General features: G+C 38.9%; 1 protein-coding gene across 4 annotated transcripts; it reads left to right on the top strand.

The window, feature by feature from the left end:
• The first annotated feature begins 13343 nt into the window (after nucleotides 1–13343).
• LOC145069201 (lysine-specific demethylase ELF6-like) lies at nucleotides 13344–19193 on the top strand. 4 transcript variants are annotated; one of them, XM_079016151.1, is made up of 15 exons: nucleotides 13344–13993; nucleotides 14077–14259; nucleotides 14344–14475; nucleotides 14614–14723; nucleotides 14817–14877; nucleotides 15001–15068; nucleotides 15145–15279; nucleotides 15376–15474; nucleotides 15616–15744; nucleotides 15843–16134; nucleotides 16230–16872; nucleotides 16955–17012; nucleotides 17191–17576; nucleotides 17780–17858; nucleotides 18152–18281. In XM_079016151.1, exons 1-2 carry the CDS (start codon nucleotides 13473–13475, stop codon nucleotides 14147–14149), a joined length of 594 nt encoding a protein of 197 aa, XP_078872277.1. In that variant the 5' UTR covers nucleotides 13344–13472; the 3' UTR covers nucleotides 14150–14259; nucleotides 14344–14475; nucleotides 14614–14723; nucleotides 14817–14877; nucleotides 15001–15068; nucleotides 15145–15279; nucleotides 15376–15474; nucleotides 15616–15744; nucleotides 15843–16134; nucleotides 16230–16872; nucleotides 16955–17012; nucleotides 17191–17576; nucleotides 17780–17858; nucleotides 18152–18281. The 4 variants fall into 4 exon arrangements, with proteins under 4 accessions (XP_078872277.1, XP_078872278.1, XP_078872279.1 ...); XM_079016152.1 differs by lacking the exons at nucleotides 13344–13993; nucleotides 14077–14259; nucleotides 17780–17858 and adding exons at nucleotides 18414–18529; nucleotides 18623–18759; nucleotides 18882–19193 and having other exon boundaries at nucleotides 14348–14475; nucleotides 16230–16315; nucleotides 16974–17012; nucleotides 17407–17576; nucleotides 18152–18302; XM_079016153.1 differs by lacking the exons at nucleotides 13344–13993; nucleotides 14077–14259; nucleotides 17780–17858 and adding exons at nucleotides 18414–18529; nucleotides 18623–18759; nucleotides 18882–19193 and having other exon boundaries at nucleotides 14348–14475; nucleotides 16230–16315; nucleotides 16974–17012; nucleotides 17407–17576; nucleotides 18203–18302.
• The last annotated feature ends 1846 nt before the right edge of the window (nucleotides 19194–21039 follow it).

Genomic DNA, 21039 nt, shown 5'->3' on the forward strand with positions numbered 1-21039 from the left:
TACATCTTAGTGGTCCCTGGATGGATGGAGAATCTCGATCTATGTTCCTCCTCCAACAGTATTCGTCATGCTCCACCTGTATGGGGCACCCAAATCCGCCCTCGGAAAGTCATAAGCCCACGACTGTCCATCTCAAACTCAGAAACCTGCCCAATCACTCACTCCCTCTTGCAGTTCTCTGGTCTTACGACCTCCACATGGGCCTCTCAAATGGTATCTAAGACTGGATTCATCACTGTCATCCTCATGTACACATATCGGATCGGAGCACTCGCTGCTCTACCGCTTAGGGCATCGGCTACTACATTAGCCTTGCCCGGATGATATAAGATCTCGCAGTCATAGTCCTTCATTATATCCAACCACCTCTTATGCCTCATATTTTGGTTGGGCTGATCCATGAGTTACTTCAGGCTCTTGTGGTCCGTATATATGGTACACCGGACTCCATACAAGTAGTGGCGCCAGATCTTAAGGGTGAACACCACCGCCCCCAACTCCAGGTCGTGGGTGGGATACCTCGTCTCATGAGGCTTTAGCTGCCTCGATGCACATGCAATCACGTGCCCCGTCTGTATCAACATCGTACCCATCCCAAATATAGAAGCATCACAATAAACCACAAAGTCCTCCACTCCCTCGGGTAGGGCTAACGCTGGGGCTTCACACAATCTCTGGTGAATGGTCTCAAATAAGGCCTGCTGCTCGGGCCCCCAAGTAAAAGTAACACCCTTCTGGGTCAACCTGGTACGAGGAACGACAATCTTGGAGAAATCTCTGATAAACCTTTGATATTAGTCAGCCAAACCTAGAAAACTCCTGATCTCAGACGGGGATCTCGGCACCTGCCACCTCATAACTGCCTCAATCTTGGTCGGGTCGACCAATATCCAATTCTGATTAATGAGGTGTCACATGAACTAGACCTCTCCGTGATTAGTACTGCAAGGATCTCTCTTAACTGATACTCATGCTGCTCTACGGATCTCGAACACACCAGAATATCGTCGATGAACACGATCACTGATCGATCTAACATATGACTGCATACCTAGTTCATGAGGTCCATGAATGCTTCCGGTGCGTTGGTGAGTCCGAAAGGCATCACCACAAACCTGTAGTGCCCATAACGAGTCCTAAATGCCATCTACTAGATATCATCCTCGCAGACTCTCATCTGATGTTATCCATATCTCAAATCAATTTTGGAAAACCAAAACGCCCCCTGCAACTAACCGAACAAATTGTCGATCCTCGGTAGTAGATAACGGTTCTTGACCGTCAGCTTGTTCAACTCCTGGTAATCAATACACATCCAATGTGAACCATCATTTTTCATGGCAATAAGGATTGGTGCTCCCCACGATGAGCTACTCGGTCTGACAAATCCCTTCCTCACCAGCTCCTGGAGCTATTAGGATAACTCCTGCATCTCTGGTGGCACAAGGCGATAAGGTGCCTTGGCAATAGGCGCCACCTCCGGAACCAAATGAATCCGGAAATCCACCTGCTTCTCGGTAGGCACACCTGACCACTCCTCAGGAAAAATATCTGGAACCTCGCACACTATCGAAACCTCGACGATAGAACTTGGCCTCTGTGTAGCAACCCGCGTATCCATCACGTACGCCAAAAATCCCATACAAACCTATAGTAGACTCTATCTCGCTCTAGCAACAGAGCAGAAAACTGATCCAGAACGGGTACCCTTGCGGTACACCGTAAGTAGTTCCCCACTAGGGTCTCGTATGGTTACCATTTGACGCTTGCAGTCGATCACAGCTCCAAACCGACTCAACCAGTTCATACCCACTATGACACAGACATCACCCATCGCGATCGGTATCTGGTCTATCGGGAACTTAAGACCAAAAATATCTAGCACACACCCTCAGAATACATCAGTAGCAAAAACCGCATGCTCGTCGCCTATAAAAACTCTCAAAGGTCAACTCAACGCCTCACATCAGATACTGATGTGGTGACTGTAACTTGAGGACACGAAAGATCGACTCGCACCCGAGTCAAACAACACTAAAGCAGGTACATAACTTACAAGAAAAGTATGTATACATAACACAATGTAAGTATAAACAAATCTCAAAACAACATAGATAAGGAGATACGTACCCGCAACAATATCAGGCCTGACGTGGACCTCTTCCGCTGTCAGCTGAAATGCTCTCCCAGGAGCCGTCGGAGGCTTAGCCTTCCCTGGCCGGCCATCAGTAACACGTAAACCAGCAAGGGTGGTAGTCTAGGCTGATCCCTGGGTATGGTGGGGACACTCGGCCTTCCAATGGCATGTCTGGTTGCAGTGAAAGCAAACAGAAAATCCCTTGGGGTAGTCCCTCGCCATATACCCCTCTTTGCCGCTTTTGTAGCAAATCCTTTCTCGACAAGATCCCTTGTGGGTCTTGCCGCACTTGCTATAAGTGCGGCCCTTCTGGCTTCCAGCTCTCGAATCAGCGGGCTTAGCCCGCTTAGCCGCCGACTACGACTGTATCGGTCAACTATCTCTTCCCTACTGTTCTCCCTCCTCAACGAACTGCATCTCCAACTCGATCTCTCTCCTCCTGGCATTGGTTTGAAACTCAGTCAATGTCCGATAAGACGAGTTCGCCACAAACTCCTAAATATCCCTACTCCAGATGCTCAAATACTGAATCACACATTCCTACTCCGTGGACACGTGCTCAGTGCAGAACATCACCCTCTCATGAAACATCCTCGTAATTTTAGTCACCGACTCTGCCTTCTGCTTCAGAGATAGAAACTTCTATGACAAACATTCCCTCTCCACTTGGGGAACATACTCATCTCGAAACAACTTGGTAAACCTCTCCCAAGTCACTATAACATGATCTGTAGGGGTAAAATCAGTCATTACAAACTTCCACCAGTCCTTCGCTCCCAAGCGAAACTGGTTCAGCGCAAACCGGACTCTCAGATTCTATGGACATGAACACGTATAAAACCATCCCTCAATGTTAGTGATCCATCTCATGGCAGCAATTGGATCCCGTGTCCCATCAAACTCTGGTGGCTTCGTGTTGCTAAACTCCCAGAACAACAACAAGTCACCTCCCTATGGCCTAGCAGCAGCTACAACTGCAGTGGATGCAACATCAACAGCCTCAGTAATGAAAACATATCGCTCGTCAAACGTCCCAATCAGTGTGATCTTAATAGACCCAAACATCTCCGGTATCACCTCTCGAATGGCTGCGACCACCTCATAATGGATGATCCTGCGGAACTCCTCATCACTAGTCCCACTGCTCCCGGGGTTGTGGCGTGTACCCACCAATATGTATTTGAAACACAACACAAAAAAATCATCAGAGACTCGCTCGAGCATACTCACACTCGATCACCAATCCCTACTTGTTCCTTAGCATCCAATGGATTCTTACTTGGGTTGCATACAGATCCGGTGCTTTCAGTAGTACATGCCTAATACTACCTTCCACACCAACCTATAGTCACCCCAAGTCCTCCTCCTAGGATCCCAGTTCACAAGTACTCTAACTCTCATGAATAACAGACTACCCTCTCAGAAGATCTCTCATATGGTCATCTAGGTATCTCTTTTAGATTATCCCTCAACTCATAACTCTCTCTAAGTGATTCCTGCTAGATACTCTTACTCAGTACATACTCAAGGAACATAACAGATAACAATGACTCCTAGGCTAAGGCATCACAAATCAGGCAACTCTAGCCCTAAATATGAATTACTTAGCCTATCCTCTAGCATGCATCACTAATATCTCATAAATATCTCGTAACACAAATAAGTAAGGGTATTTTGGGAAATCACCGTTCAGGCTTTGGCTGATTGTACACACTGCTCCAACTCGTTTTCAATGAAAACTCTTTCTTATTTAAGAAAAATCATTTTTTTGAAATTTTTTCTCTAATCCTTAGTTTCAGTTCAAACATACCTGAGGGTACACCCGAATCCCTCAAACTAAGGCTTGGATACCAACTTGTAACAACGTAAATTTTCTCAAACCAATTTTTTCTTTTTTAAAACACATAAAACCTCATAATATATTTCTCAAAAACATAATTGTTTCAAGTGTCAACACAAATCCACATGAAAATGTCACTATCCCATAATCATCCACATAGTCTTGAATCGCTGTGTACAATCAAGCCGATGCCTTCCCGTGATCCTAAGAAGTACTCGAAACACATATCACACAACACGGTAAGCACAAAGCTTAATGAGTTCCACAAAATACCACATACACATATAATAAGCCTCTTATGGCTATAACTCGGCACGGACCCTCCGGTCTCAAGCGTCTCGGTGAAGACCCTCCAGTCTCACGGCTCAGTGTGGACCCTCTGGTTATATGTCTAAGTGAGGACCCTCTGATCTCACAGCTCAGGTTGGACCCTCCAGTCCTATGTCTCAGTGAAGACCCTCCAGTCTCACAACTCGGTTGGACCCTTTGGTTCGATCTCAGTAAAACACAAATATCATAGAATATATCTCAAAGACAGTAATGCATAATATCACATAACTCAATATAAGCACACAAGACCCTCCGGTCTACAACTCAAATAAGACCCTCCGGTCACTCGATATTACCACTCAGGTAAGTATAGTGAGAAGACTCACCTCGTAAGCAAGCAAGGAAACTGGATACCCCTCGAACAACCAAATCTCTGCCTACACGTAATAAGCATCTCTAATTAATACATAAAGACCACAACTTTATATAAACTCATGCTAATCCATATCTAACTCTTAGGATGGGTGAAAGACCATTTTATCCCTCCATGGTCCCCATAATCCTGCCTGGTCCAAACCCTAAAGTCAACATAAGACAATACTCGAGTCAATTGTCCATGTTGACCTAACTCGTCGAGTGCATCTATGTGACTCGAGTCCCCATTGTTCTTCAAAACATCGCGAAAACCCAACTTAACTCATCGAGTTGTCTCATCAACACGCCAAGTTGTCTCAGCAACTCGCCGAGTTGACTCATCGGGGGAAAACCCTAGACGACTCGTCGAGTCCATTCAGTCTATATTCTCATTCAGATGTTTTAAGGTAGATCCACCACTCCAAACTCTAGATCTAGTCTCCTAAGGCTCGAATGTCAAATAAAGCTTCGAGCTTTACGTTCATGCATGTCATATTTGCTCCATAATGCCAATACAAGCTCCAAAAAAGGTTAGATGCACAAGATCTTGTCTCTAGCTCAATAAAGTTCGGGTCTTTGTACTCAAAAGACCTCCTACAATCCAGATCTGAGGTTTCAACCTCAAATCATGCTCCATGGAGTCAATGACACAAAAAGGATGAGAGAAAACCCTAGAAACTCCCTAAACCAAGATCTCATAAGGAAATGATCAAGCTAGCAACTTTTTACCTCTAACTGAAGCAAAACCCTGATGAGCCTCTAGATCCAAAGCCTCCTCTTGATCGAAGCTTTGATGCTCTCCACTTCTCCTTCAAAAGTGCAGTAATAATAACAAGATTAGCTTCTCTCTCACTATCTAGCTGAAGTGGACGATTAGAGTTTCTCTCAAGGATGTAAGGTGTCTGGTGAGGCGGAAAAGAGGGCTTAATGCCCCTTAAATAGTTCACAAACCTAGGGATTTAGGTTTTCCTCACACAGCACCAACTCGTTGAGTCGGCTCTTTGACTCGTTGAGTTGGTCATTAAACCTACATCACCAATCCAACCCTACTCGATGAGTCAGACACACAACTCGTCGAGCCCCTCATTAAATCTGAAGAATAAATATATAAATGTAATTCGTGAGAGTCGGGATGTTACGATAACCAATTGATGTCAGGAACTACTTTTAAAAGTATGAAAAGCTGGGGCTTGCTAGTGATCATGTTGATCTCATGAGGATACATGTTCTTGTTGGGTTTTAACTTGATAAAACATTCCTTCCAGTCTTCTGATGTCACACCCTCGAACCGGACGGCGGAAACGTCCGAGGGCTTGCGTGACGAACAATTGAATACCATTACATTGAATATTCATGAAAGAAACACATACATCACCAACATTACATAGTACCACTTACATAGTTCACATCAAGTACATTGAACAAATATTACATAATTAAAATGTTTATCCGTTTGAAAGTCACAAAACATGAGATCCTAATACGCTTGAGAACTGGCTTCTGCTTATCTGTTATATGAGAATACAAGTTATTTGAAAACGGGTCAACATATATAATGTTGGTGAGTTCATAAGCATATTTGATATAAAAATGATTTGTATCGTTGTATAACCCAGAAAATCCGATATTTTCTGAAATAAAATATGTTTACCATGTGATGTGATGATCCAATATAGGTAAATGTATATGTAATTTCAAAACATGTATGATTGTATGACTTTCCCAAAAGTGCTCATTTTATTGTACTTGATGTGTAAAATAAATGATATAATTTCCCGGAAAATCCGATATTTTCCGATTCAAACAGTATTATGATTTTGCATTATCGCATAAAGCACATTGAATAGCCACCATGTATGAAGTTGAGTTCCCATGAATTATGAAATGGTAATGGATCTCTATCTTAGCCGTTATAACCATGCATGATAATGACTATTTTGCCTGTCTTGGCATTTTTACAAATGCCGGTTTGGATTAAGATTTTTCCACCCTAGACTGGCCGAGTCCAACTGTAGCAAACAGCTCAGGTGTAGGGGAGTCACCCCCGTATAGATCTACACACAAACTCTCGCTCTCCCTCCAGGAGACTCTGGTTACAACTTACAGACTACGGCCGACACTTATTGGTGTCGACCGATATTTTCTCACTAAGTCCCCAATATTACCCCATGAATTTGAATGACATTGATTACAACCCGTTTGATGTTTACATAGTATAGAATAAAGCCTAACAAACACGAAAAAGGACGTTGTGGCCTACTAATCATGTATGTCATTTATAGACTGTCGAGTATGCTTATAGACACGTTAGCCCATCAAGCATATGTTTGATTTGGACCATACTAGCAATGCAAATGGGCCATTAAGGCCCAATAGCATGTAAAAGCCACAGAGGGTCCCGTAGGTCTGTAATTGGGTCACCGGAAACCCAACAAACATGTTTTGATTATATTGGGCCTAATAACTATGAAATTGGACCAATAGGCCCAATGGACACAATGAGTAACATTAGGCTCAATCATTGTATTATTTCTCCGTTCTTCGATATGTTTGTAATATAGAATTCGTTTTACGCTTAGTATTTATTTTCAATAGTAAAACACTTGACGTTGAATTGTAACGACACTTTGGTTATAAAAACATATATATATATATATATATATATATATATATATATATATATATATATATAAATCCAGGTGTTATAAATTTAATATATTTGGCCATATTTGACCCCCAAAATATTTATTCGACCATTTTAGCCAATTTTTCATATAAAGTTACATTTTTAGTCACTTCTTAATAAAAAGGACATTTTTAGTCCCTTTTGATGAAAAATAATATTTTTGGTCCTTAAATCACTTTTCTTGACATTTTCGGCTCAAACATAATTTATATTACAATTTCAACCCAAAAATATATTATTTGATATCTGCAGCCCTTATTTGTAAAAAGTTTACACTTTTGGCCCTAAATTTCGTAAGTTTAACATTTTTAATCCAAATTCCAAAAACTTCAAATTTTAGTCCAATTCTGGCAATAAAGATCATTTTCAGCTCTTGTAATAGTTTGTTTGTGTTTTTGACTCATACTTTAAGTGAATTTACAATTTCAACCCCAAACCCATTTTTACAATTTTTGGCCCAAAAACCTGTATGGCCCAAATGTAAGCTCAATAGACTAAAATTTACGTTTTTGACCCCTTGGAAAGGTATTATTTTTTTATAAAAATCAGATTTCATATAAATAAACACCATATAACCCTTATAAAACCGAAAATGGTCATATTTTACCGAAATCTTTTTTTTTTGCAAGAATGATACTTATACAATCTTTTTCTTTGTTTTTCCTTTCTTATACATAAAAACACTTAGACCCCTGAAGTATGTTGTTTAATATGCTTTTGTTTATTAGTATTTCTCATTTATACTAGAGATTTCGAAATATATCAAGCATTATCACATTTTTCACAACAATGACCAAATAAATCACACATAACTTGCATACAGACCTAGATCAACACATAAAACTTGTATTCTATCCCAAGAACAAGTAAAAACCAAAAACAAGGGGGTATGAACTCACCTTGAGGTTTGTTGTTTCGATTTTAAAGAGAAATGGAAGAAGTTGATGTTGTTTTTGGCTTGAATGCTTTCTTAGAAGTAGTATTGAAGCTTTGATGGTCCTAGAAAGCATGATCACGAAATGAAGCCACATGAAAGAGTGTTCTTAGCTTAATGATAGAGATCAAAACTCATGTATGATAACAAATTACCAAGGATGGTGATACAAGTGAAAGATCTTCTTGAAGCACTACTAATTTTCGATATTCTTGAAGAAAATAAGAAGATGTTCTTGCATGAGTAGAGAGACTTTGAATAGGAAATTTTGAAGAGGGTGGTGTGGTTGTGAGGTCTCGGCCGAGAAGAAAAAGGAGAGAGGGGAGAGAAGGATGAGTTGACTTGCATAGAGACATGAAATCCTTTCCTTCTTAAATGTTGAACAATTGCTTAGTTAACCATTAAACAATATTGAGGTGGCATGTTTAAGTTTAATTGTCCATCCCTTTTTTTTTACACATGGGCCGATATTTGGGCCAAGGAAGGAAGAAGTGAACTAGTTTTGGTTCATTCTTGGTCTTGCTCGAAAACATAAAGCCCATTAAGTAAGTTTTTGGCCCAAATTGTACAAAAGAATGGATTTATGGTCCTTTAGGGTTAATTTAAATCAATTATAGCTCACTAAGGCCCATTAGGGTAAACCATTTCATTTTAGGCCCATGATGGCCCAAAAGGTCAAGTCTCATGAAAGTGGGTCCAATTAGGTCCCATTTAAGGGTTCTAAGCACAATAATCAAATTAGAAGCTTATTGGCCCTTTGGGCCCAATAAGAAAATGCTAGTCCAAAATGGACTTAAGTCGGGATTCTTAGAGTTTCCAAACCGTGATTTGACCTTTTGTAGTGTTTTGCATGAAGTTTGGGCTTTATAATTGGATTTTGATGAAAGTTTGTTGTCATGGAATAACATCATATGCATTATCAGGTCAAGGTTACAATTTGTTATCATTGATATTGCTTACAAAAGGATAGAATTTTCTAGCCAAATTTTGCTAGTTGTGACATCATCCCCCCGTTAGAGGGAATTTCGTCCCGAAATTTGTTTGAAAAGTATGATTTTGAATGAGAGAATAGGTGGGGGTACTTTTGCTTCATCTGGTCCTCGCGTTCCCATGTGAATTCCGGTCCACGCTTTGATTTCACACTCATAATCATTTAGCAGTTCGACCCATCTTTACTGCCTCATGTTCAACTCTTTTTGATTCAAAATGTGTTGGAGGCTTTTGTGGTCAGTGAAAATGGTGCATTTAGTACCATAAAGGTAGTGCCTCCAAATCTTCATAACGAAGACTACAGTTCCCAGTTCGAGGTCGTGTGTGGTGTAATTATGCTCATGTGTCTTTATTTGTCTAGATGCATATGCTGTCACCTTCTCATGCTGCATAAATACACAACCTAAACTCTGATTCAACGCATCGTAGTAAACTACGAAGTCTTCAGTTCCCTCTAGTAATGATAATACGGGCGCACTATAGAGGGATCGTTTCAAGGTTTAGAAGGCAACCTCTAGCTTCTCTGTCCAATGGAAAGGTACACCTTTTTGAGTTAACACACTGAGAGGTTTGGCTATCTTTCAAAATTTCTGAATGAACCTCCGGTAATAGCCTGCCAGACCTAAGAACTGGTGGATCTCTGTCGGTGTCGTCGGGATTGCCCATCCTTCAATGGCCTTACCCTTAGATGGATCTACATGAATCCCTTCCTTACTGACAACATGTCCTAAAAGGTTTACATTGTGGAGCCAAAACTCACATTTATAGAGTTTGGCGTACAACTTCTCAGCTCATAAGGTTTCCAAGACTTGTCGAAGTTGTTGACTATGCTCTTTTTTGCTTCGGGAATACACAAGAATATCATCGATGAAAACGATTAAAAAATGATCAAGAAATGGTCGACATACTCGGTTCATGAGGTCCATAATTACTATAGGGGCATTCGTCAGACCGAAGGGCCTCATGACAAATTTGTAATGTCCATAGCGGGTTCAGAAAACTATCCTTGGAATATCCCCCTCTCGGACCTTGAGTTGATGATAACCAATTCTTAGATCTATCTTAAAGGAGTAACTAGCTCCTTGGAGTTGGCCAAATAGGTCGTCAACCCAAGGAAGTGAGTATTGGTTTTTTTAGTGAGCTTATTCAATTCCCTAAAATCGATGCATATTCTGAAGGATCCATCTTCTTGACGAACAAGGCCGGAGCTCCTTGGGGTGAGAAGTTTGGTCTGATGAATCCTTTGCTCAATTGTTCTCTTAGTTTGACTAGATAACTTCTGAATTTCGGTTGGAGCTAACTTGTAGGGTGAATTGGAAATTGATGTGGCTTCTAGTATTAGATCAATTCGGAATTTGATTTGCCTTTGTGGGGGTATTCCCAGAAGATCTTTAGAAAATACATTCGGGGAAATCGCATGTCGCTGGGATATCTTGGATATTTGCTTCTTCTTTAGTCTTTTCCATAGTGTGGGCAAGGAATGTGTAGTTCTTCTTTTGTAGGCACTTCTGTGCCTCGATGCACGATATGAGACAAAGATTGACGTCGGGTTTATGTCCATAGGTAATTAGGTAATTAGGATTTCACGATATGAGACGAAGAACGACATTCTCGTGGCACATAATATTAGCATGATGGGGGCTCAACCAATCCATGCCGACAATTACCTCAAAACTCCTAATATTTACAAGCATCAAATTTATTTGGAATGTGTGGTTGTTTAATGTTAACGTGCATCCTATATAGATATCTTTAGTTGATTCTATTTTCCCATTAGCCATTTCCACCGTAAAGGCTTCGTTGAGCTTCTAGGGTTGTTGATTTAGTATGTTTTTTAATTTATGATTAACGAGTCTTTGCTCTGCCCCATTATCAAATGAAATGCATGCATATGTGTTGTTGAGTTGGAAAGTATCGGTGACAATAGTCGGGTCTTGAACTGCTTCGCCTGAACCCAGGCTCGAAACCCTTCCTGATCCTCCCGTTCCTTGCTTGTTAGCATTAGAGCTGTTGCGTCTGAAATGACCAGTTCTTCCCCACCCATAGCAGGTGTGATTGGTCGTAGCATTGGTGTTGTTTTTGAGGTTGTTGCGATTGTTGTTGTTTTTGTTTGGCTGCTAATTCTGTCATGGATAAGTTCTATAGTATTTGGTGGTGTGACGCTTTCAGTTGCATCTCTTATAGTACGGCTCTCGGTAGGCTCCCTTATGATGGAAATTGCATTCGTTGCATTTTGGAAGGCTTCCAGCATATGATCTCGCTGGTTTTGATATAGTAGGTGTCATGGTCGCATGGACAGCAACGACATGTTGCTTCTTCGAGAACCCTTGAGTTGGCTGTCCCTTTCTCTTATTTCCAGACTTTCGCTTCCTGATCTTAAGCTTGGAGTTTGGAGTGCTTTGATAAGCTATCACTTGTTGACTTCCGGGGTTGTCACTGTGACTGGAGTTGTGAACACTATTTCCACTTTTGTTGGTGTTGTTTGCATTGAGTTGTGCCATAGCAGTGGTTACAGAAGTTGTTACAACAGCTTAGAATATAGCAGGGTCCATCTGCAGAATTGGTGTCTCACGGGTGCGCTTGTTATTTTTGCGAGGTGCCATTTTCTGCTGCATGATGATGAGCAAGATCGTCAGTGGCGATGGTCATTTCTAATTGTACTCTATAAATTTTGCATTTTGTCGTATGATTCTAAATGTTCCAACCTACTTCCCCATGATGTATATATGGTGGTTAGTAATGGTAGATCCTATATGAATATTAAGTCTATCCCTAGAGTACATGGACTTTTTTTTTAGATCCTTGAGCATCTAGTGGTTTCAGGGGTTTGGTTGTGCATATGATAAAGCTCAAAGTTTTAATCATGAAACAAAAGAATAAGTATCATATTACATCACAACATCCACTACTAGAATATAGGCCTTTAATGACGTGCAAAGCATGACACGCGGCGATTTACGATATGCAAAAGTGGGTACCCTAAAAATAATGTCATCTCCACAAAAATGTGAAGGATTTAGGATACGCATTTTTGCGTGACCTAAAATTAGCGTTAGAAAAATAAAAGAAAAAACGCGGAGGTCACCCATTAAAAAAAACGTGTCGTGCAGGCATGTCGCTTTATAATTCTTAAAATGAACGCGCGTTGACTATTTACTTTTAAAAAAATCGCAGGGGACCTAGGGCTTTTTTAAAATTTACTTATAAAAAAAAATCGCAGGGGATCTAGGGCTTTTTTTAAGATCCACCGACGACCTCCGCTCACCTTTTCCCTCCGGCAACCTTGAGCTCACCTCACCTTACCGAGACTGCGATGACTGCTCAAGTTTACAAGCCTTCGTTTAAGATCCAAGCATTTACAGATCCTCGCGCTCACAATACTAAAATTTAGAGCTCGTTACATTCTGCCTATGTTGGACTTACAAGGAGATTAAGGGTTTTACAACTTATCCCTATCGCCATCTATGAACTATTGAAGCCCTAGATAGGTACGATTTACCCTCTTGGTCCTTGCATTGCAATTGCATATTTATCGGTTCTAAAGGAATAAGAAATTCATTGTTTTCATGAAGGATTGGAAGTCAAACGGCTTGGTGGTCTCCATGTCACTGGAGCATCTTTACATGAGTCCCGAGGAATTGATATGATAATCAGGTAAGTGTAACTTAGTGTCAATATTGTGTTTTAAGGCTTTACATAAGTTTAACATATACTTTTAGATTTGTTAATCACATTTTAATTTATTTCTTGCTTTACAAAGCTTCGTGGTAGAGTAGGAAGGCAAGGAGATCATGTATCAACATGGTTCATGGTCATGTAAGTTCTATTTCATAGTTCTTCTTGGACCGGCTGGGTTCCCTGTTTTATGCCTTGTGTTTGCCTTTACATCATCTCTAACACACATAACCCTTGCTAAGCTCTCAACAACCTTTAATGCCAAACCTCTATTGGCATTTTCTGTAGGCTTAACACATTTCATCATATTGAGCCACCCAGAAACTGCCAAAGAAATACTTTCAAGTTCTGCTTTTGCTGATAGGCCAGTGAAGGAGTCTGCTTATGAGCTGTTGTTCCACCGTGCCATGGGTTTTGCTCCATATGGTGATTACTGGAGGAACCTCAGGAGAATATCTGCCACCCATTTGTTTAGCCCCAAAAGGGTATCTAGGTTCGGGGTATTCAGAGAGAAGATAGGATTGAAATGGTGGATCAAGTTTCATCATCCATGGAACACGAAGGAATCGTTGAGGTGAAAAAGATCCTTCATTTTTCTTCCCTGAACAACGTCATGATGTCCGTATTCGGAAAATCCTATGATGACTTCCATGTTGGTGATGGATATGTGCTGGAGAAGCTATTCAGCGAAGGATATGAGATTCTCGGAATCTTCAACTGGAGTGACCATTTCCCAGTTGTAAGCCGGTATGACTTCCAAGGGGTGAGGAAGAGGTGCAGAGATTTGGTGTCCAAGGTTAATGTTTTTGTTGACAAGATAATTATAGAACATAGAGAGAACCGATCGGACAATATAAGAGAAGAAGCCGAAGTTTCTGATGGCGACTTTGTTGATGTTTTTCCCGCCTATTTGACTGGTAATCTGAGCCTAAGTAGAATCATGAAACATTCTCACAGAAGCTTTATCAGACATTCAAATCTCATCAACGGTTTTTCAAACCAAAACTGTGTTGCATTGGTTTCACCATTTCTCATTATGAAGGAGAGGTAATTTGAATAGATCTGGTACTCTCTTTCTAAATTTCAAAGCCTCTTATTTCTAATTATATGTGTTTTCTGTTTGTATTCAGGTTCAATATCAATCTGAGCAATTTCTGGACAAGCACAAAGATTATGTTGTTCCGGAACATCAAGATCTGTTGACTTCTTCCAAGTGCTTTTTTATATCAGGCTTTTTCCCTCCATTGGCCGAGTAGACAACCAAATTATCAAAAAAATCTTCTAATTTCTCATCGACTGGTTCTCGCTTCAAGGTAGGGTTTCTTTTGATAAAAAATTCCTTAATGTCATGTTATGTTGGTCATAAGTTGATATGATCTTTTTGTTAATGCATGCAGTTACAAGTTCAGCAGTTGATCGAAACTTTGAACTGCACAGAACCCCACTCCATCAGATGTGTGAATCCAAATAATTTTCTTAAGCCTGGCATCTTTGAGAATGTCAACATTATGCAACAATTACGTTGTGGGGTGAGTACTGATGAGATTTAAAATATATATATATATATATATATATATATATATATATATATATATATATATATATATATTAACCTTTAATAGTAAATTCATTAAACATGTAATATTTTTTCTTTTCTTATTACTAAGGGGGTTCTAGAAGCAATTCGCATCAGCTGTGCTGGCTATCCTACTCGCAAGAGTTTTTCTGATTTTGTTACAAGATTCAACATTCTTGCTCCCGAGGTTAAAAGTGACAAGTAAGTAAAGACATATTAACACAACTCCTCGCTTAAAAACTAATCAATGATCTCATTATCAATGTGTGTGTAACTTGAATTAGTTCTTTATAGTTATGATCCGAAGGTTGCCTGCAAAAAGATCCTGCCCAAATAAGGGCTTCATGGATATCAGGTGCCAAAAGTTCTTTTTTCCTCTGAATGCGAGATTTCTTTTTTGTGGTTTAACTTTTAGCATTTAGTCAACATTTCTATCCACCAAGTGAAATGTCAACATTACGTGTTTACCCTTTTGCAGATTCCTATGAACAAAGTCAAAACATATTCCTTTCAGCTTTTCATTTTCTGATCAACTCAAGATAGAAGGTGGTGTATCTCTTGAAATTGATTTGCTATTTTTGTTTTGTGAAAATCTTTTATTAATAAAAAGGTAACTTTACAGAGTTTTATCCCTCCATTTACATCCATTGAGTTAGATGATAGTGACTCAGGACGTGAAGTATGCACAGTCACTACTCTTACAGTAAGTGTTGAGCCTAAAAGTTGGCAAAGTGCAATTAAAGTGGCTGCACAAGAGGTTTGTAGTTGTACTTTTCAATAACAACAATAATAATGATGACAATTAAAATTATAGTAACATACATGTTTATCTTTTTTTGGATCTTGTTTTCAGGTTCGAAGGCTTAAGGAATAAAGAGTTTGGTGTTACAAAAGGAGAATTAGCATGTTATCTTGATGCACTATTAAAAGATAGTGAACAATTACGTTGCAGGTTTGATTTTGTTTTCCTTATTCTTTCTTTAGTTTTTATTTTTATTTTTATTTTTAATTTTTTTAACAAAAAGTGAAATAATAATAGTTAATAAATAGAAATTAAAAGTTAAATACTTTTTATATAATGTGTATATGGCAGGGACCTATTGTAAGTCTTATTTTCAACAAAATTGACGGGAAGGTAAAAGCTAATTTTTATGCCATTGTCAAATTGTTTTCTTCATGCCACATGTTGCTACTACTCAATTTCCTGGAGGGCGTCAATCAGGTTATAACTAATTATCTTTTTAAAAAATTGGTATCAAACACATATACATATCAATCCAATAATTCACATATGTTTGTATAATACTCAATTTTTTTCAGGATCCTCTGGTGATGCCATATACAAAGAATTGTGGCATGCCTGTGCTGGCCCCCTTGTCAATGTCCCTCAAGGCCACATGGAATAGGTTTGTTATTCAATTTTCTTTCAAGACTTCATTTTCTACCTTTCATGTGAATCTTTTCTTTTTAATTCAAGACCACATGCAATGACACATAATTTTGGTTATTCTTACAACTTGAGGCTTCCATGCATCAAGGATTAGACCAGTAACTCCCATCAATTAACTTACCAGCCAGATTACTATGTAAAGTGATGAATGTTCACCTTCGGGTAAGTTTGAGAGGGTAGTTTAGTCTTTTCAGAGACTAATACTCATAATCTATTTGGGTATTTAAGTAATTTAGTTATGGATTCATTTTTTTCAGGCTGAACCAGAAACAAATGAAGTTTATGCACAAATAGCACTCGTGCCTGACACAAATGTTTGTATATGGCGTGTAAATTGGTTCAGGTTGAACACAAAGCACAACTACAACATCAACCAATAATAATGACTTAGGGGTTGATTCTTTTTTACTTAACTTGGACATAATAATAACTTAGGGGTTGATTCTTTTTGACTTAGTGGTCTTAATGAGTTAATCACTTAATCTTAACAAACTATACATGGCATGGCTGTACCTTTTTGACTTAATGTGGACAAAATCACTTAATGGGTTATACCAAGAGCCTGTCTTAATCTACTTCCCAATGATTCTACTTTTTTTTTTCTATGATAACACTCATCTTTTTGGACATGCTTGATGTCTACAAGTATGTTTAGTTTCAAATTCCAATGCCTTTTTTGTAATCAAATAGTTCAATCCAAATCCCAATCCAATATTTAATATTTTCATGGTGGTGGTGATTTGACAATTTTTCCCCTGTCTGAGTTGTAGACGGTTTTTGTCAACTGCCAAGCCATTGACAAAACGTGTTGCAACTCCTTTATGTGATAATGGTGAAATAAAAGATTTGCATGTCTTTTATGGGAATGATAGCTTTTATGTCCTCTTTAGGCTTCATGAAGTAAGAATATTCAATATATATATATATATATATATATATATATATATATATATATATAGATATATATATATTCAATATCCAGGCTGTTATTCTTTGAGCAGTGCAACGGATTACAGAAGAAGGCTAAGGACTGCAAGGAGGTCTGTACTCTGTACTATGTTGTTTATGTATTCTATTTTAACTACTTATTTTATTGTTTATTTTATTCATTGTATAAATTCCTTTACACCAATGGGTGTGAACTTTTCTGGGAATCTATGCTTTGATAAAATCATGGATAAGTATGTTCCTGGTTATAATCATATTGTACCGTTCAAGTTAAGGGATTTGAATGGAGAAAAAAAAACTCTCTGGCTCATTGCTCAAACCGTAAGACTTCAGCCACATCTAATTTATTTCTCTTTAAGCAGAAAGTAACTAAAGAAACAAACATCTATCTCATTCGATTATAGTTTTTTTTTTCTTATATCGTTGGAGATTCGATATTAAGTGGATTGCACCAAAATCCATGGTATACATTGGCATGTTATTCAGCTGGTTTGCATGGCTCTCCCAAGACCTGGTAGGAGATCATGAGCTTCACAACTTAAATTTCCTCCACATTGGCTCTCCTAAGACCTGGTATGCAGTCCCTGGGGATTATGCATTCACATTTGAGGAAGTAATCCGTTCAAAGGCTTATGGTGGAGGTGTAGATCGGTTAGGTATGTAAAATGCTTACTCTTGATTATATCATTGCAATGCATATAAAAATATCTGCTATAATATATGCATCTCTCACCTTCTTAAACCACTTTTAAGACAAAAAAAAGAACTTGTATAATGACTATTTGTCAACATGGAATGTCTAGGGCTTCAAATTACTTCTTTAGCAATACATAAAGCTCCTGCCATTTTTGTTTAACAGCCTCTCTAACACTCTTGGGCGAAAAGACTACCCTTCTATCACCCGAAACTGTTGTTGCATCTGGCATTCCATGTTGCAGGTGTGTTATTTTTTTGTTCAAAATCCATGCTTATATGCCTTGCACTTCACATTGTCAACTGCCTTTGGAAAATCTCAAACTAATTGTGTAAAACATGTTGTTGAGATTTGGGACCCTGGTGAATTTGTAATAACCTTTCCAAGGGCTTACCACATAGGATTCAACCATGGTGATGTTTTGCACATATATATATATATATATATATATATATATATATATATATATATATATATATTGTGGTTGGATATATTTATACTTTTATAGACTCTATTATCAAACCATTGTATTTAAAGGTTTCAATTGTGGGGAAGCTGCTAATTTTGGAACCCCAAAGTGGCTTTCAGTAGCTAAACAGGCTGCAGTGCACATAGCTGCCATGAAGTTTCTTTCTATGCTTTCACATCAACAACTGCTTTACTTACTGACCATATCATTTATTCCAAGGTGAGTTAGAAATCTTTCTTAGTCTTTTGACATATGAAGCTAGAAAGAGTTATTCCAAATATATCACTAGGGGTAAATTGGTAATATTGTTTAAATGTATTTTAATGGCAGGGTGCCTAGGTCCTTGTTACCAGGCATAAGAAGCTCTCGTTTAAAAGATCGTTAGAAAGAAGAACGTGAGCTTTTGGTGAAGAAGGAATTCAGTTCTTCACCATTCCGTTAAAGAGGTACTTCATACAAGTTTACATGATACTCTTCAATAAATATAGTTACTTTCTACTACTTTGTGACTTTTTTTCCCCTGATACTTGAAATACCAGGGCAAGGAGAGCATTCTAAACATTCTGGAAACTTTAAAAGAAGAGGGATATGGGTACACAGAATATTTTGGAAGTTTTAGTCGTGTTTCTCGTAGATGACTTGGTCGTTCACTTTGCAAAATTGCCTCCATCACTTGGTATGTGTTGTTATCTTCTCTCTAGTCTTTACTTACACTGATTTTACTCAAAGTGGCATATTTCTATCTGTGCTTGTGCTTGACATAAAAAGTGCTATTGGCTACTTGTTGTGCCTTTGAAGGGGTATGATTCTCATCACATCACTGAAGAACATCTAGGTGGCAAAATAATATCACGTTCTGTTCTTCTTTGTGCCTTTGAAACTGCAAGAGATACTGGAGCCCATAGAGAACCTAATGACAAAATGGAGAAGTGAGTTGAAGAGCTGACATGGAGATTAGACTTTGAAAAGCATTTGAGGGTATATTTTTTTATATTTCTTGTATCTAATTAGTTTGTAAATTTTTGTTACAACTATTGATTTGTTTTATCTTTCCATGGAACGATTATTTGTATGACATTAAATTTTATGCAATGGATTGCATTTTTTGTATATGATATTTTATTTTATATTATGAGACATTAAATACAAATTTAATTTGAAAATTAGTAAATCTATAAATAATATTTTTTTTAAACATTAAAAATTATGATACGCAAAAATGTGTGTCATCTTCATTGATGACATGGCCTTTCTTGACAGTGGCTTTCTTGATACGCATGCGTGTTATTAACATGTGCGTCGTCTTCCTTTATGACAGAGCCTTTATTGATACGTATTGTGTGTCGTAAACGCGCGTCGTAATTGCGCGTCATAAATACGCGTCGTCTATAGATGACGCGCAAAAACGCGTCGTCTCTCTTTATGACAGGGCCTTCCTTGACGCGCATTTGCGCGTCGTCTGAGCCTTTTATGACGCGCAATGAGCGTCGTAAAAGGCTGTTTTTCTAGTAGTGATCATGACAAAACACATAGTAATATTACAAATAATATATGAGATTGTTCATGGAAAATTATTCGATAGGCGTACAGTAAATGATAGCATAGAATCTAATAGCATGACAACTCTATGAGTGGTGTAGTTACTTAATCATAGAGTCGATACAACATAGTACACATAATAGAAATACGATGGACATAGAAAATTATAACAACGTTGATGAGTGGTAGGACTGTTCCTAATCACGGTGATGTGCATCAGGTGGTGGGGCTGTAGAGGTCGATAACCTGTGAAGTCGAGCCACCTGTCTCTCAGCGTTTCGGAGTCGGGCCTCCTAGATATCCTGCCTTATGTGAAATAACCTGATCACCTCCTGTGTCTCTTGTTTTGCTCTAGCAACTCTTTCTCGCATCTGATGTACATGATCAACAGTGCTCTAGGCTAGGTTACCGATGTCCCTCAATCGCCTTATTATGACAGGGAGTGCTCTATCTGCGAGTCCTCCATCTCTTAGGTCATAAAACTCCCTGGCCATGTCGTACATGGGCCGCTGACCTTACTGCCTACTCCATCTCCATATGTCCATACCCCATGGTGGTGTGGGGCCACTAAGGCCCATTCGGTAAGCGGGCTCCCTAATCGGGTAGGGTGGATTGATGACCTCGGACTCCGCGTCTGAACCATCATTGTCGTTAGCATCGTGTTCCTCCTCCTCAATATCTACCACTGGCTTAGCAGGTCCGTTCTCGATTTCTACTTTGGGCTCATCCTCAGACTCCTCATCAGATTCTTCCTCTGGTTTTTCCTCTTCGGGTTCCTCTTCTTTTTCGGATTCCTCTTCAGGTTCCTCCTCAGGCTCCTCTCCCAGTCATCGATTATTCCCTTGCTCGGGAAAGTAAGGGTCTCCAGGAAAGTGCAATCTAGCCATAGTATCTGCACGAAAAATACATAAGTGTATATATTATTCCTATAGTGTATTAGTTATTTTAAATTGGATTTTTGTACGCTTTTCCATTTTTTAGGGAATTTATAAGGTTGAGTTTTTTTTGTTTCATTCGTCATTTCGATCATATCCGAACACATGCTTGTCGTACTTTGGATGAATGTAGTTGATCGGGCTGCATTCATCCCCCAATACATACATATAGTAATTCGAGTACCATCGAAATGCTCAAATCCCTCAAAAACAGTTATAAGTTATTATATTCTTATTCTAATATTTACACATAAAGGTGAAAGTTTTTATTTTTGTGTTCAGATTTTCTTAGTTCCCTTTTTGATGTTTATAGTTGCATATCAATGTATGGTTAGATATGCCAGTTCACTATAAACACTGCTCTGATACCAACCTGTCACACCCTCGAACCGGACGGCGGAAACGTCCGAGGGCTTGCGTGACGAACAATTGAATACCATTACATTGAATATTCATGAAACAAAAACATACATCACCAACAT

The sequence above is a fragment of the Lactuca serriola genome, chromosome 8, assembly GCF_051521515.1.
Source record: "Lactuca serriola cultivar US96UC23 chromosome 8, Lser_US96UC23_V15, whole genome shotgun sequence".
Taxonomy (NCBI): Eukaryota; Viridiplantae; Streptophyta; class Magnoliopsida; order Asterales; family Asteraceae; genus Lactuca; species Lactuca serriola.

Bases quoted from the DNA above. Each gene is read 5' to 3' on its own strand.
- LOC145069201 (XM_079016151.1), top strand. From the start codon at position 13,473: ATGGTGGATCAAGTTTCATCATCCATGGAACACGAAGGAATCGTTGAG. The intron at 13,994-14,076 runs GTAATTTGAATA...GTTTGTATTCAG, and splicing joins TTTCTCATTATGAAGGAGAG to GTTCAATATCAATCTGAGCA.